Source organism: Carcharodon carcharias, chromosome 8 (assembly GCF_017639515.1).
Source record: "Carcharodon carcharias isolate sCarCar2 chromosome 8, sCarCar2.pri, whole genome shotgun sequence".
NCBI lineage: Eukaryota > Metazoa > Chordata > Chondrichthyes > Lamniformes > Lamnidae > Carcharodon > Carcharodon carcharias.
The window spans coordinates 157,328,805-157,344,836 of NC_054474.1; the positions used below are offsets into that span (position 1 = coordinate 157,328,805).

Sequence of the window (16,032 nt, forward strand, 5' to 3'; positions counted from 1 at the left end):
GTCTGCAACTCTCCCATCTTCTCCAGTGAAAAGAACCCTCTGGCTCTGAGCATAATTTTCTTCAGAGGCCCGAACAATTTTTACATGTCAAAATATTAATAGCTGCTGAGTGAGTCCTTTCCTTTATCTAAATGTATTTATGCACAGAATAGCACTGTGTATTGTTCTATACCTTAACACCTTAAACACTTTGCTCAGCCATCAAAGGCTTCAATTGATTCCCTGTGCGCTTGACCTTCTCTTTTGTGTCTGGTGTTGAGAGAGCAGCCTCTGTTTCTCTCTGCGTCTGCAGTATTTTTGTCTGATTACCCTCCGGCGAAATGCTGTGAATTCTTTGAATGCATAGAATCATACAGAACAGAAGAAGGCCATTCAGCCTATCATGCCTCTGCTGGCCCTTTGAAAGAGCTGTCCAACCAGTAGCACCCAACTGGGTTTTTCTCCCCTATAGCTCTGCAAACTTCTTCCTTTCAAGTATTTATCCAGTTCCCTTAAAAACTGCTGTTGAATCGGCTTCCATCACCCTTTCAGATAATCAATTCCAGATCTCACACACAAAAAAAAATTCTCCTCATTTCTCTCTTAGGTTTTATTTTCAGCAACCGTCTTAAGTCTGTGTCCCCTGGTTACTGACCCTCCTGCCAGTTACATTAAAGGCACTATAAAAATGCACATTGTTGCTGCTGCTGCGATGTTAGCGTTTTCTGAATAAGTGTGCCTGGTGTGTGTGAGATGACGGGACAATGCTCTTGTTCCAAATTCCAGCACTGCCTTCGATATTCTCACAACGCCAGAATGTGCTCCTTACTGCCTGTGATTCATGACTGAACACATTTCAACATAATCTCACTGAGTTCCCACCTCATCAATTTAAAATCATATCAGCCCAAAAGACTAATGAGCTTTGGCCACAGTTCACACACACACCCACACTTGCAGGCTGCATGGTATCCTGTTTATAACTTCAGTTTTAAATGAGCATTGAGTTGTGGCAACTCCTTCTTACAATTTCTGTGTGTTTAGTAGGTTGCTGGTGCAGCTTGCACGTATTCCAGTATGAGTAGCATGCATTTTTTTTTTTAATCCCCTGTTGCTGCACATTGAACATCCTCTGTGCCCATCTCCTTTCTTCAGGAAACTATCCTGGAAATGCTGAAGGACGCTATGATTGCCAAGGCAGATGTCTCAAAGGGCTTCCTGATCGATGGCTACCCCCGGGAAGTGAAGCAAGGAGAAGAATTTGAGAAGCGGGTACGGGGTTTGTGGCATCTAGGGAAGGGGTTTAGAGACAGACCACCTGAAACACTGTCTGATTCCTCCTTTGAATCTAAATGATCCCCCAGTATCATTCAAAGACGAGCAGAGGAGCTCTCTCCGGAGCCCTGGCCAATATTTATCCCTCAACCAACATGACTAAAACAGACTATTTGGTAATTCGCCTGGGTTTTGCAGGTAGTGGCGAAGTGATGCCGTTCACCACTGAGAAAGCTGCTTTTAAAGAGCTGTGCCCTCTTGTGGCATGGATTTCCCTTTTCCCCACATTCATTTGATTCAGGCTCCAACCGTATGGACCTCCTCGAGCAGCCAATGTTATAACGTGGCAGATGGTGCACGCCATGTGGATCAAATCCGTAAGGGAAACTTGATCACGCTATCACGATGGTTTTGCAATTCGTATTTATTTTGAGATGCGTGCCCTGAATTCAGAAGTAATAAGTCCACCAAGACTTCAGAGATTTTTTTAAAAAACTAAATTAAACACTTATTAACAAATGAAAAGATTTCAAGCACATACACAGGTCTACAAATCATTACTATAATAACTCCTAAAACCCCGAATTAATCTGGCTTCCAGGTACATCCCCATTAAGGCAACAGTTAAAAAAATATAGATTTTAAACAGATCCAGTAAGTTAACACAATACCCTGGAAGTAGAATTCATAGTTGCTTTTCTCAGCTTCGGTTTCTGTGGACAGCAGGCTTAATGCATAAATACTGGAGGTTTCTCGCACTTCTGTTAGACCTTACAATGCTTTCCCTGACACATTGTCTCATTCTCCTTTATACATGTTTCTCCCTTTTAAACGTAAATCCCATTGTTGCCATATGTCTTTGGAACTTTACATTTCTCGTAAATATAAATCTTTTCATGTTGCTAATATTGTCAGTAACCTTTGGGAAAAATAAACACACTGCTTGGCCTAACTTCTGTGGCTTGGTGTAAACATCCCACCGTCTCTTTGAAATTCAAACTGCCCTGATTTATCTAAAAATGCAAATCCTCACCTCACATTCTAAGACTTCAGCCATGTTTACGTATTGAGCATTTCAAACCTAACCTCTTTTGATGAGTCAAAGCCTCCAGACCGAAGACTTGTCTCCAATTCAATTAAACCCCACAAACACACACACACATAGTATCCAAACCACACTATTAACCTACTTTTACAATAAATCACAATAATATTATGAGAATTATTATATTTTCATGACAGCCAGTCACATTGAAGTATTATCACAGACAGCACCAGGAAGTAAAATGATTATCCTTCACTTTTTAATAATTTCACAGAGAGCAAAACAAAGATTTGGATGTAGGCATAGGATTAAAGAATCTGAAATATCATAAACTTATAAAAAAATATATAGTTTTTATAATATTAAAAACCTATTGAAGCTATTTTGCACTCCACAAATACAGATTTTTTTTCAGCGCCAGAGAGGTTAGTCAACAGCAATTATGATTTTAGCACACCGTTAAAAACTCAGTTACATCTTATTTAATAAGGTTTAACATTTTCAAAGGTTTTTATAGTGACACTAATAGTCTAAAAGTGGAAGTTCACGCTAATTTAAATGTGTTCCAGAGATTTCCATCTGTGGGAAGTTTTAACAGTGCACCTTATGGGAAAAGCAGGGAATCACTGATGGAAACTTCTGAATTTCCACATTTAACCATGCGTGTGTGCATGCCGGAAGTTGCTGTCAGTTTCACAACTGCAACAATGAGGAACACTGACAGTTTCACCATAATTACAACCGCAACGTCTGGGTCATTATCTCATTGCTGTGTATGGGAGCTTGCTGTGTGCAAATTGGTTGCTGTGTTTCCTACATTACAACAGTGACTACACCTCAAAAATACTTAAACTGGTTGTAAAACACTTTTGGGTTGGCCTGACTTTGTGAAAGTGCTATATAAATGCAAGTTCTTCCCTTTCTTCATTGCTTGGCTTGAAGCCATGTGACTGGCATCTTGCATTGCCAGACTAGATTAGTCATGAGAATTCACTGTATCCTCTTCCAGAGATACTCTGTTTCTTCCTCTCTCTGATATTGTCTGAGGTCAGGATCAGGCTCTATTGTGATGCCTCCCTTGGGTGAATAACCTGCTGACACTTAGCATCTATACTAAGAGTTAACAACTTGGGCACTGGAGTGTGTGTTAAACTGTAAATCACTGTATTCAAATAGGATTGGTGGCAAGGGGAAAGTAATTGAGAGATTGGTGCTGATGGGATTGTAGAAGTTCCTGATTGTCGAGTATTGGTTGCAATCTGTACTTGGAAGAGGCCTGAGAGTTTCCCTTTTCACTAGAGATTGGCTTGAGGAATGTAAATTCAGAAACGGTTGGAAGATGATTTGGACATTGGGTGACAGTGTAGTGTAATATTTATTCAGCGGGCCCTCCTACTTTCTGCTCTGAAGATTGACACAATTTTGTCAATCGGTGACAATGTCCAAATGGGACTGGACATTGCCGAAAGCGCCTATCTCACAGCCCAAGACCAGCCCCACAAATCGACTTGTTTGTGGAGCCAAGAGTCTAAATACTGCACTAGCTGGAAAACAAATCATTCAAACCCTCACAAAAGATGCCTTTATATGGCTGTGCTGGAGCCAGTGAGAGCCTTTGTGATTCATCTGCAGTCTTAATAAGTGAATTTCTTTTGTGCTTAATAACCAAAGTCACAAAGGATTATTAACACTCATGCCCTTTGTGTTTCCGTCTGTCTGAGTGTATTCATCAGTAAAGTTCTCTTGTTAAGGGTCAGTTGGCTTGAAAGTACAGGGGAGCTGGCTTAATGTTGATAGAAATTTTAACATAGATGAACTCCACCTGGGTTAACCATGCAAGGACATTAACCAAAGGTGTGCCAGCTCCTGTGGAGTAAATTAAGCCACTTGGTCAGGCTCATCGAAGGTCATTTTGACATTGGGCTTTATCAGATCAGCTGCCTGGTTAAACATCTCTTTCGAAAAGAATCACAAGGCAGGACTTAGTGACGATGTAAAGACGTAGCTGTTCTGGGTAGAGAATGGTGAAGAGTTAGCCTGAAATATTTGCTCCATTTTTCTCTTGCTGGCAGACCGAGGTCGTGGTTTTTCCCCTTGTCGGGCCAGCTCGGCAGGGAGCGGTTGGGAAGCCGATCGTGATTTTGCGCTGCCGGGCCAATTAAAGCTCGCCCGGCGTGAAACGTGTGCTTCAGCGCTGCTCGTGCGGGGAATTAGGATGGAATTTGTTTTTTAATGACAGATCTAAACCTCACCCCCGCCCATGGATGAGGTTTCACAAAAAATGCAGAGGCCGCTTGGCCTTTACACCTGCCTGCCAGCTGTGTGAGCAGTGAAAAAATTACATTTTTAATGGCCTTAATAGGCCGTTTAATTGTCAGCGGGCGCGCTGCTGACACCTGCGCGCACCCACCATCCAGAATATCGCGCCAGTATTGCCTGTCAATTTTATGACCGAGCGCGTCGGGCAGCGCAAAATCGTGCCCCAAGTGTGTGTTTCCAGAATTTTAATTTAAGCTTTAGGTGTTCCTGTGATAATAAAGTCCAACTTCCTTCATATTTTTAAATTGGGAAATTTTGGATGGGCGGCGATTTGATTTTGGCGTTATGGAAGTGCTGGGTGGTTGCACGGAGGAGCACATTTGCCTGAGGGGTGCGAGTGATTCAGCCATGAAGATAAGCTGGTTGTGTGCTGCATAAAATGATGCAGCTTGTAATAAGAGTTTCTATTGCAGGCTTGCAAATAAAGTCAAGTGGCTCCACGCACGTGATTCACCCTCTCTTGAATCCATATGTGCATCAAAGCCATCATGTGAGACCAGTAATAGCTGTGTGAGTGTGGCCAGCCCTGACATGATTGCACTGTGGAACTCCGGGTCAAATGCTTAGATGCTGTGCCCCACGTTAGCGGCAGTCTTCAGTGCACTCTCGAGCACGTTAAGTTGGTATAAAATTAATCACTTATGCAAATATTGGAAAGGGCTGCGGCTCCATATAAGGGTGCCTTCTTTTTAAGCAAGACTGGTTTAAATTATACAATGCAAAGAAGAGAATGCTGGAGGATGGATTTAGAATGTTGGAGGATGAAAAATGCAAATTTTACTCATACTTGAGTCAGTACTGAAAGAATAGCTGCACTCTGCTTATCTCAAACAACTGCAAGTATAGTTAATATAAGTACCCATAAATAAGGGGTGTGAGAGGCTTTGAGCCCTTCTCCTGGTGAGACGCAGTTCAAGGAAGGATGAGGGACACCAGCTACACAGCAAGAATCTGGGCAAATGTACAAACCACTGCTTCTTTCAGGGAGACAGTAGATCACTGTTTGAAGCACAGGGAGGTACTAAGACTATGGGGCGAGAGCAGAGCAATGGGACTCATTTAGAATGCTCTAACAGCGAGTTGCCACAACCGTAAGGAAGTTTGCAGCGGTGTTCCCCAAGAGTCAGCTTTGGATCCATTTAATCTCTCCAATGTTTATAATTGCCCTACATACAGGTGAGGGTGGGCAGCATTATAAAGTTTGCAGATGTTGCAAAACATGGCAAGTTACTGGAGAGTGATGACAGCTATTGGCTTCAGGAATTTTTAAGTTCTTTTATGGGATGTAGATGTCACTGGCAAGGCCAGCACTTGTTGCCCATCCCTAATTGTCCTTGGACTAAGTGGCTTGCTAGGCCAATTCAGAGAGCAAATAAGAGTCAACCACATTGCTGTGGTTCTGGAGTCACATGTAGGCCAGACTGGTTAAGGACGACAGATTACCGTCCTTAAAGGGCATTAGTGAACTAGATGGGTTTTTACAACAATCGATAATAATTTCATGGTCACCATTAGTATTCCAGATTTATTAATTGAATTTAAATTCCACCATCTGTCATAGTGGGATTCAAACCCATGTTCCCCAGGTTATTAGCCTGGGTCTCTGCATTACTAGTTCAGTGACATTACCACTAGGCTGCCATCTCCCTAGTGGAGAACCTCCATTGTGTACCGTGACAGACAGGCTGGTGAAAAGCATGGCTTTTGGAGTTCATGGACGAGAGGGGAAGTCATGCAGGGCTAATATGCAAACACAACATTCTATAAATGACATGAGTTTGAAAAGTGTAGATAAGCAGAAAGTATCCATGCAGGAACATAGGAAACAGGAGCAGGACTAGACTATTCGGCCCCTCGAGCCCCCTCTGTCATTCAGCCAGATCATGGCTGATCATCCACCTCAACGCCACTTTCCCACACTATCCCTGTATTCCTTGATGTCATTAGTATCTAGAAATCTATCGATTCCTGTCTTGAAAATACTCAATGACTGAGCCTCCACAGCCCTCTGTGTGAAGAAATTCCTCCTCATCTTACTCCTAAAAATGGCTACAACCTTATTCTGAGACTGTGTCCCCTGGTTATATGGCACAGCAGATTGATGAGGTGGTTTAAAAATCTCCTGTGTTACTTGGGTTTTTAAATAGAGGAATAGAACATAAAAGCAAAGAGATCACGCCAGAAATTTATAAGTGATTGGTTATGCCTGTACCTCTCTTTCCTCCTTTAACATGCTCCCTAAGACCCACCTCTTTGACCAAGATTTTGGTTACCTGTCATAACATTGCCTTATATAGCTCAGTGTCAAATTCTGTTTGGTAATTGCTCCTCTGAACCGCCTTAAGATGTTTGACTACATTAAAGGCGCTATATAAATGAAAGTTGTTGGTGGAGCAAGCTTTGGTTCAGCAGAGATCCCTTCTTTTCAGGAAGAAGGGGAAGGCTACGTTTTTGCTGATCGACAATAGGCTGAGTTTGTCCTTACAGGGACGGGACCTCAGTGGGAACGAGGTGTTCCGAATGAGGGGATGGAGAAGGCTGAGTTTGCTCAGCGTTTGGCTGAATTACTGCTCATGCGGGAGGGAAGGTTCCAAGTGTTCTGGCCAGTGGAGTGGGGGTAGCTTGGACATCTTGGGGCGGGAGGGTGGGGACGATTTGCATCCTGATTTTTGCTCAGCAGTGGGGGTGCCCTGATTTTTGTTGAGAGGAGTTGGAGTTGCTAATACTGGAGGGAGGGGGGTGGTGAATGACTCGTTAAGTGTGTCGTCAACTTCGTCACTAAATTGGGAGATTGAGATCTCACTTTAGATTACCATGTCCTTCCTGCAAATGCATTTACCTATTACATCGGTGTGCTTGTGAGGATACTCTTTTGATTGTGTAATAATTCCCAGGTGATGAAATAGTCCTTAAACAGGGATTGTCAGAAATGTAGGATGCAGGCAAACTGAATGGGCCATCTGTTCTTCCTCATTCATGATTATGTTGTGTATTCTTCTGATCTAGGATGTACTGGCAAAAACAGACGCTGGTTGAATTGTGAATGTTCATTTCTGTTTCATTTTTGGCTGCTTTGTATTGTTCTGGTCTTGTTGGCCCCTAACGCATAAGCCTTGGGTAACCAACGAAAACCATTAGGTAAACTTACTGAATCTATTATTTTTTTAGTACCAGCAGCCATAAAGACCAGTTATTTTTTAGTTGTGTCTTTCCCATTGCCTGGCCACCCTGGGGCCAGTAAACATGGTCCTGTGGTAACAATTCAATCACCCAAATCCACAACCTCCATTAGCCAGAAGGATGGGGCAGCAGGTGCATGGGAGAGACAACACCTCCCAGCTTAAATCCTGTAGCATCTTGGCTTGGGCATGTACCTGCCATACCTTCATTTATTGCTGGGTCAAAATTGGACAGAGGCGGTGGCGTAGTGGTATTGTCAGTAGACTAGTAATCCCGAGACCCACGGCAGATGGTGGAATTTGAATTCAATAAAAATCTGGAATTAAAAGTCTAATGATGACCATGAAACTAGTGTCGATTGTTGTAAAAACCCACCTGGTTCACTAATGTCCTTTTACAGAAGGAAATCTACTGTGCTTACCTGGTCTGACCTACATGTGACTCCAGACCCACAGAAATGTGGGTGGCTCTTAAACGTCCCCTGATCAAAGCAGTAGGTGCTGGCCTAGCCAGCAATGTCCACATCCCACGACGGAGTCAAACAAAGCATCCAATGGGTTGGCGAAACAACAGCAGTGATATCGTTCCACTTCTGATTCAGTGGGAACTATTTATTCGGATCAGCAATTGTATCTTTCCTTGCCACATGCCCAACATTGTCTTATACATCTCTCATGCATCATGGTTCTAACTGGAATTAGTAAAGAGAGGGATACTTGTTCCCCCTCCCTGACCCACTCTTCTGTAGGTTCTGTTTTTATTTTGGCCCCAGGTGCTGTTTCTCACTCTTGTGTTACAAATTTCACCAAAAGGTGAGGGCAAAGTCAGCAACTTACTGAGAAGAGACCTTTATGTGTATCGGCTTATTCATGGATCAACCGCATTATCTCTGTAACAAAATATTTCTAAAGGATTTCATTGGCTTCTTAGCAACGCTACTAGATTAAGCTTTATTGGAGTCGATGGCCCCGAGTTCCACTGGACTTGCTCGATCTCCTAACTGAACTTTGGCTTGGAACCCCCTGGAGGGGCACATGTGAGGCTAAAAAAAAAGTCACTTCTGTGGGGCTTCCACCAATCTGCTGCTGGAGATTGGAAATGACATTGCATAGAATGTGCAGCAGTAGCATGGTGGCACAGTGGTTATTGCTGCTGCCTCACTGCTCAAGGGACTCAGGTTCGATCCTTACCTCGGGTGTCTGCCTGTGTGGAGTTTGCACGTTCTCCCCGTGTCCATGTGGGTTTCCACCGGGTGCTCCGGTTTCCCCCCACTGTCCAAAGGTGTGCTGGTTAGGTGGGTTGGCTACAGTTAAATTGTCCCCCAGTGTGTGTGTGCGTGCCCTATGATAGAGTGGCACTCCATCCTAGGCGTACCCTACCTAGTGCCCGTTGCCTTTCGGGATAGGCTTAGACTCCCCATGACCCTGAATTGGATGAAGCAGTTCTGGCAGAGTGAGTGAGATTGTACAGCACAGAAACAGGCCATTTGGCCCATTTGGTTATCCTGCTCCCTTCCCCTTCATATACCCCTGTTCTCACCCAGCTTTCCTGCAAATGCATTTATTTTATTCACCTCAACTCCTCCTTGTGGTAGAGGGTTCCAAATTCCCACCACTCTCTTGGTAAAAACGTTTTCTCCTGAATTCCCTATTGGTCTTATTGCTGACCACCTTGTTTATTCATGGCCCTTCAGTGTTGGTCTCCCCACATCTTTTATATTCCCTTTATTCCAGGAGAATGTATGTTAATGAACTATTCTGTGTTATTAAGTGGCTGCAGTTTGTACAGAACACAATTAACATCAAGATATGACCCAGTCTGAGTCAAATATACTTGTCTTATTTTTTTGCCTGATTTGTGGCTGTACAATTATTTGTGCTACTTTTTAAACGGTTTTAGCTCCCACTTTCCCCTCACAAATGCATTTACTGAAGTAAATCTAGTGAACCTAGATTAGTTTCAATGTTTTTCACCAGAAGATGAAATGGAATTACACGCCATTCCTTTTCCATACTCGGTGTGCAAGTGCTTTGTTAACAGTTACCGGGTGCAGAGCTAATTAGTTCTCGACTCATAGTTCATATTTGATATGTCTGAAATTCCTGACAGCTGGTGGGTGAAGACGCTTCCCAGACCCAGTTTGATATTCAGACCCGAATGTCCTCCGTTTGTGCTGAGTTTGCTGACCTCAAACAAAGTAACAGCTAAGATTCTACAATTGGCCTTAACTGGGTTAGCGAGAGAGAAAAGCCAGGGCCCTGCTCCTGATCTTTTTTTCCCCCCAAAATATACTTTATTCATAAAATTTGTAAAAGTACATTACAAAAAATTTCAACATGAAAATTACAGAAAGAGCCATTAAAAACCCCGACATCTCCATATAGTGTTCGACTCTTAGGTACCTCTAGCCAATTATAATTCTTTGGATATTTAGAATATACATTCCATGTCAGGCACACAGCCTGGGGACAAAACATTTCAAATTGAAAAATTATAAAAAGTGCAATAGAATTCAACTTTCTTTCATATGGCATGTTCCTTTCTGAGGTGCCTCAAGACAATTTCCATACTTTTGTATTCCTGTTCAATGTTAGGCACACAGCCTGAGAGGGTTCTACCCAGCCTCAGCCCCTCAGTGTACTATACCCTGCTCCTGAGTAGTAGCAAGCGACCCTTTACTGAAAATGGCAGCATGTGGGAATCAGATGAGGATCAGATTGTGCTTGGCTGTGACAACTTTTCATGGTCAGATAACCTGAAAACACTCAATGGTCAAACTTTACTTTGCAAAAGAGAGAAGAAAATTGGGGGCAAAGAGCCTCACTAAATTGGTCGTGTCACTGAAGGAACTCACATGGCCGGTGTGGAATATGGAAATATTGCACTGGTGCCTTCTGAGATTTTTAGCATAGAGAAGAAGGAACATCATACTGTGCCCAACACTGCGATACCTGACCTAGGAATGTTTAATAGGACAGTGTGGAGGGAGCTTTACTCTGTTTCTAAGCCCAAGCTGTATTTGATCTGGGAGTCTTTGGGACTAACACTGGGTGCACAAAGTGGAAATGCTTCCATTCCCAACATTTAAAAGATGTATAAATCACTAAATAAGCTAACCAGGCTAGGGTTTGGATTTTGGACAAGAGTGAAAAAGAAAATCGGACAGGAGGAATGGGAATTCTGAGCTGCACTTGGATAAATGTCTTTCAGTTAATTGTGTCCATTGTCCGTCCTAACAGATTGGCCCTCCTACCCTGCTCTTGTACATTGATGCTGGAAAAGAGACAATGATCAAACGTCTCCTGGGACGAGGGAAGACCAGTGGGCGCTCCGATGACAATGAAGAAACCATCAAAAAACGCCTGGAGACCTACTACAAAGCAACCGAACCCGTCATCAACTTCTATCAACCCAGGGGCATCATCAGGAAGGTGAGGGCTGAAACTTGTGAGAATGTGACAATGCTGATCAAAGTAGCAAAAAAAAAAAAGAAATAACGCCCTGAAGGAAACATTTTCCTGAAATCCTAGCTCCATGTGTTCAATTCTAAGGTGACCCTGGAAATCAATAAACTGCTTGAACCAGGGGTTGAAATAAGCATGAGACCCAGGTGAAGGGGATTCCTGGGTAACCTGTGAACATCTGGATTTTGGATTAAGTTTGGATCGAGCTGTCCAATGGCGGCAGAGGAAGCCCTTTTAACCACTGCTGCCGTAGGCAATCAAAAATAAAAATGCATGATGGTCTAGGGCAGTGTTGCCCAATAGACTCGCCGCTCGCCTGATGTGGCGAAGCGATCAGGGACATGTGACAAATTGATGCTGTTCATCAGGGGAGAGATTTCAGTCAGGTGGACAGTGGGACCCTGTGGCAGCCCATTTGACTGAGGATGCGGTTCCAGACTCTGCCTGACTCAACCCATGGCCACACCAAAAGCAAGTAGAAGATCCTGAGAGAGAAACAATCCTTAAATTTAAAAAATGGTAGCGTTGCTCCATTAGCGTATGTGGTAAAGTGGCCCCCCCTCAGTGAAGGATGTGAAAGTATGTTGAAATATTTTAGCTGCTTTAGTGATTTCTTGCTGCTACTAAAAATATCCTTTGACAGAGCTGCTGTCGCAGTGCAGTGTACTATTGCTCGTCTTTAACCCTGTCCCTCAATCCCAACTCATCTGTGGGAGATTGTTACAAGATTCTCCCCATCCTTTGTATACATTTTGGATCATGTGGTGACCTGATCGCCACAGGTTTGGCGAGCACCAGAATCCTATTGGACAACACTGGTCTGGGGGTGGGGTGGGGGGGAGTGGGGGGTAGTGTAACATTGCTGGTATTTTTGGCTGCTGGGTGTTATGATTTCTCCCCACTCCCAACAACCAACCAAATAAGATACATCAATATACCAAGATTATAACACCCAGCAGCCAACAATACCGGCAGAGTTCCAAACATCCTTTCAAAGAACCATCACCATCATTAAAAAAAAAACACTTGGGTGCACATCATTGGGCCTCCCTAGTCTTTGTGACGTGAGGGGATACCAGAGACACAAAAATAAAGGGATTTATTCCACAGATCGTGACTCCGCAAATTCCTCTGCCAACACCACTTAAAACTAGATGCCTAAGACAAATGGCACCCAAACATAACAGGAATGAGCATAAGAAATAGGAGCAGGAATAGACCACACAGCTCATTAAGCCTTCCGTGCTATTCATGGCTGATCTTTGGCCCTAGCTCCACTTTCCTGCCCACTCCCCACATCTATTGATTCCCTGAGATCAGAAATCTTCTACCACAGTCTTTAATTATATTCAACAACAGGGCATTCTCAACCCTTTGAATCAAGAAATTTCTCCTCATCTCAGCCCTAAGTGGTCGGCCACAATGCCATTCTACCCACACAGGACATATTGCCAAAGACAAGCCTGGCACCCTCAATGGATCAGTAAATACACTCCTCACTCAGTCATTAGAGATACGGAAAGTGCCAGATTTGTAACCCATTCTAGGCTGAGTTGGCTGATCTCAGGTTTGGTGATGAGTCAGGGCCGTTAAAATTAACCCTGGCCCATTTGGGCCCTGTAGACACCCAGGTTCCTTCTCCTGATCATATTTCCTATTGGAAAGTGCACGTTTATGGAAGTTGGGACAGGTTTGGACTTGACTGTGGTGCCTCACACTGTTGAATAGCCTTCTGATCATCACTGTCCAGTTCACACATTAAAAATGGCCACGTTTAGTCTGTGGTCCAAGTGGGTAGCTTGGACCTGTGGACCCGTACTTCAGAATGATACAGTCACCTGGAGAGAGGGGAGAGGGTCGGGATGGGGCAAGGGTAGAACTGGAAGGAAATGTTTTTTTTAAAACTAAAAATAAGAAGGACGTTTCGATTTACTTTTCTTTTCAATTGTTAGGTAAATGCGGAGGGTTCAGTGGACGATGTCTTCACTCAAGTTTGTACTGCTCTTGATGCATTGAAGTGAACGGAAGACAGAAGTGTTACAACAATACCCCTCCTCTCCCTTTGCCCTCTAGAGAAGCCTTTATCCTCCTAGTCTCACTTTCAGCCAGTCACAGACAATGTTACAAAAAGAGCAGCTTCATTGGTTAACCTAATAGGTGACTGGGAATCCAAAGGCTTCTCATCTGGAAATTTGATTGGATCCATTTCTGCATTATGTAGTGCTACTGCAAGTGGTTGGGAGACACCAGGTGAACCATAACTTTATATCTCCAATGCCAGACTACTGAACAACATCCACTGAATAGAATGGCACTCAAGCGTCATTTGAAATCAATATGACCCCTCCACAGCAAGCAATGGCCCGACTCCAGCTCTCATTGCTTTGTAACCCAAGTTCCTACCCAGAACAAGTAGGGAAATGGGTTCAGACATGCTGCTGGCCTTTTTGCGGTCTCAGTAGACTATCTGTCAAGCAGCATTAAATCAGAGACAAATGCTTAAACTCCCAGCTAGACAATTTGCTGGGGTTTTGAGATCACTTATGGATGTTTTCTCTTTTTGACCATTTTCTGCCACCTTTATAGAGCCGCTGATTTCCCAGTCAGGTTCAGGCTAGTAATCAGGTATAAAATGGTCAAGTGTATCACATTCTGAGACTGTTAAACTGATCTGTTTAGTGCGCAAATTGTTCGGGGTGCATTGGTGAACCAAATCTTCCCACACATCAGAATTTTCCTACCAATTTCTGGAACAGGCAGCTGGGAGTGAATCTTTCCCTGTGCTAATCGGTTTTTGTGGATAATGACATTGACATTTACCCAAATTTCACAGTATGAGATCTATCCAAACATCTGGAATAGTTTTAATTGAAATATGTAACACAAACTCAAACAGACAAAATTGTTTTAGCTAATTTAATGCACCTTGCCTTATTGTCACTTTTTTCCTCCTATTTTCCATTATTTTAACGGAAGGCTCTTTTGGTCTATTGGTCTCATTTCCTCAATTAGCTTCAAAGATTATGCTAAAATCTTTTGCTTATGCCTGCTCTCTACCCACTTGCTTTTTGAGCTGGGAGAAATAGCCCTCCCCCAACCAAAGAAAAAGCTTGGTCCTCATTGGTTGGAAATTGGTTTTAGAAATGTGTCATCCAGCCAATCCAAATCCCTGTTCTGCAGATTGACACTGGATCAGGCCAATCAATGGGGTGTCAGAATGGCCGGGGTGGGGGGGGAGGGGAGGGGATTTGCTGAAGGAGCCTGTCATAGCCCCGAACCATCAAAACAAATCAAAATCAATTTAGGAAGATGGGAAACAGGAGGAGGCCATTCAGCCCCCTCAAGCCTGTTCTGCCATTCAATGAGATCACGGCTGATCCGTATCTTATCTTTCGCCACTTACCTTGCCCCATATCCTTCTATACCCTTGTGGCTTGCTTGTGGTGTTCTAAGAGTTCACTAGCAAGCAAAAGTACTGCATTAGCTGAGAAGCAAAATCTTTGTACCATAATAAAAGTTAGCTTTCTCCAGCTTTTGCTAAAATAGGAAATAGAGTCTGCACTTTATAAATGGCTGCCTTTTTCTCCTACCAAGGCCTGTATTTATATATTCCATTACGCATTCCTTGGAACCACTTTCTCCCTGTTATGCATAACTCATTGAAGACTCAAAACTAATTTTCCATTTCAAAAAAAGTCAATAATCTTGACTACATTTAATCTAACATGTAGAGCAGTGATCTGTCTGTGAAATTCTGGAGCTGGCTATTGTGAGATACAGTTACAGGATACCTGTGTATTATACTCTCAATAAATTTCAGGAAATCTGACAGTCTTATATATTTTTATTTTGAGGCAGAAGTGCGAGTGCAGTCCCTCGGTGGGTTCTGCATACTCTTTCATGTGAAAGATCAAAGCAAGAAACTATTTGCAGATGGACTATGTCTTTTCCTCTGTGTGGAATCTTACTATGGGCAATCCACATCCTGCAACCTCCTGAGTAACATTTCATTCTTTCCATTTCCCCTTTGTAAACTACGAGTCACAATTTTCTAAAGCCTTGTTACGGTGTTTAACAGAACAAAGTGGGGAGGGGGGGAATATCACAGGGGTCTGAGCAAAATAGGACCCAGAACTATCATTTTTTTAAATGAAATCATGCTGTGGGCTATTGATAAAAGAACATTACACTGTTGTCATATGAATTTTCTTTGGTGTTTTTAAATTCAACTGTCAACAATTAATGCCTTTGTTATAATAGCAAAGAGTTTCACATGGTCCTGTTAACGTGTTCATCACCAATATTGCACATTGTGAGTTCAAAGCATTAGTGATGTGTAGAGGTATTCTAACCGGTTGTAGATGTGCAACATTCTTTGTCTTCCTGTGTCGTCAACCAAACCAGCAATTTTTTTCTCTCTCTCTCTCTCTAATGCTGTTACAAACGAGCCCATTGGCGCCTCAGCTGATCATTTGGACTGGAGGAGGTGATTGAATGTAAATTTAATAAAACAGAACTGACCTCGCCATTGTGTTGTGAAGTGTCTCCATTGTCGTTGGACATAAACTTTTGGCTCTGGTTCACTGCTGAAAGACACAGTTCCTATTTACCTCAGGGCATCTTGGCATTAAGTGGCATCATTAAAAAAGACAGAAGGGATGCATGGGACTCTGAAGTCAAGGAAAATCATCCTGCCGCTGCGAGTACCTCCTATGTTCCACCCTCTCAAGGCTTTGGAGCGTCACACCTATTATTCCCAGCTACTACCAA

At 43.1% G+C, this 16,032-nt stretch overlaps 1 protein-coding gene across 4 annotated transcripts in view; it reads left to right on the plus strand.

The window, feature by feature from the left end:
- The window catches only part of LOC121280973 (adenylate kinase isoenzyme 1-like), a 151,411-nt gene extending 135,621 nt beyond the window's left edge, over positions 1–15,790 (plus strand). For all 4 annotated transcript variants that reach the window (XM_041193465.1, XM_041193466.1, XM_041193468.1 and 1 more), the window contains 3 exons: positions 1,135–1,251; positions 11,038–11,229; positions 13,215–15,790. In XM_041193465.1, the coding sequence (XP_041049399.1) occupies positions 1,135–1,251; positions 11,038–11,229; positions 13,215–13,283 (378 nt within the window). In that variant the 3' untranslated portion in view covers positions 13,284–15,790. The remainder of the gene's footprint in view (positions 1–1,134; positions 1,252–11,037; positions 11,230–13,214) is intronic.
- Positions 15,791–16,032: the final 242 nt, after the last annotated feature.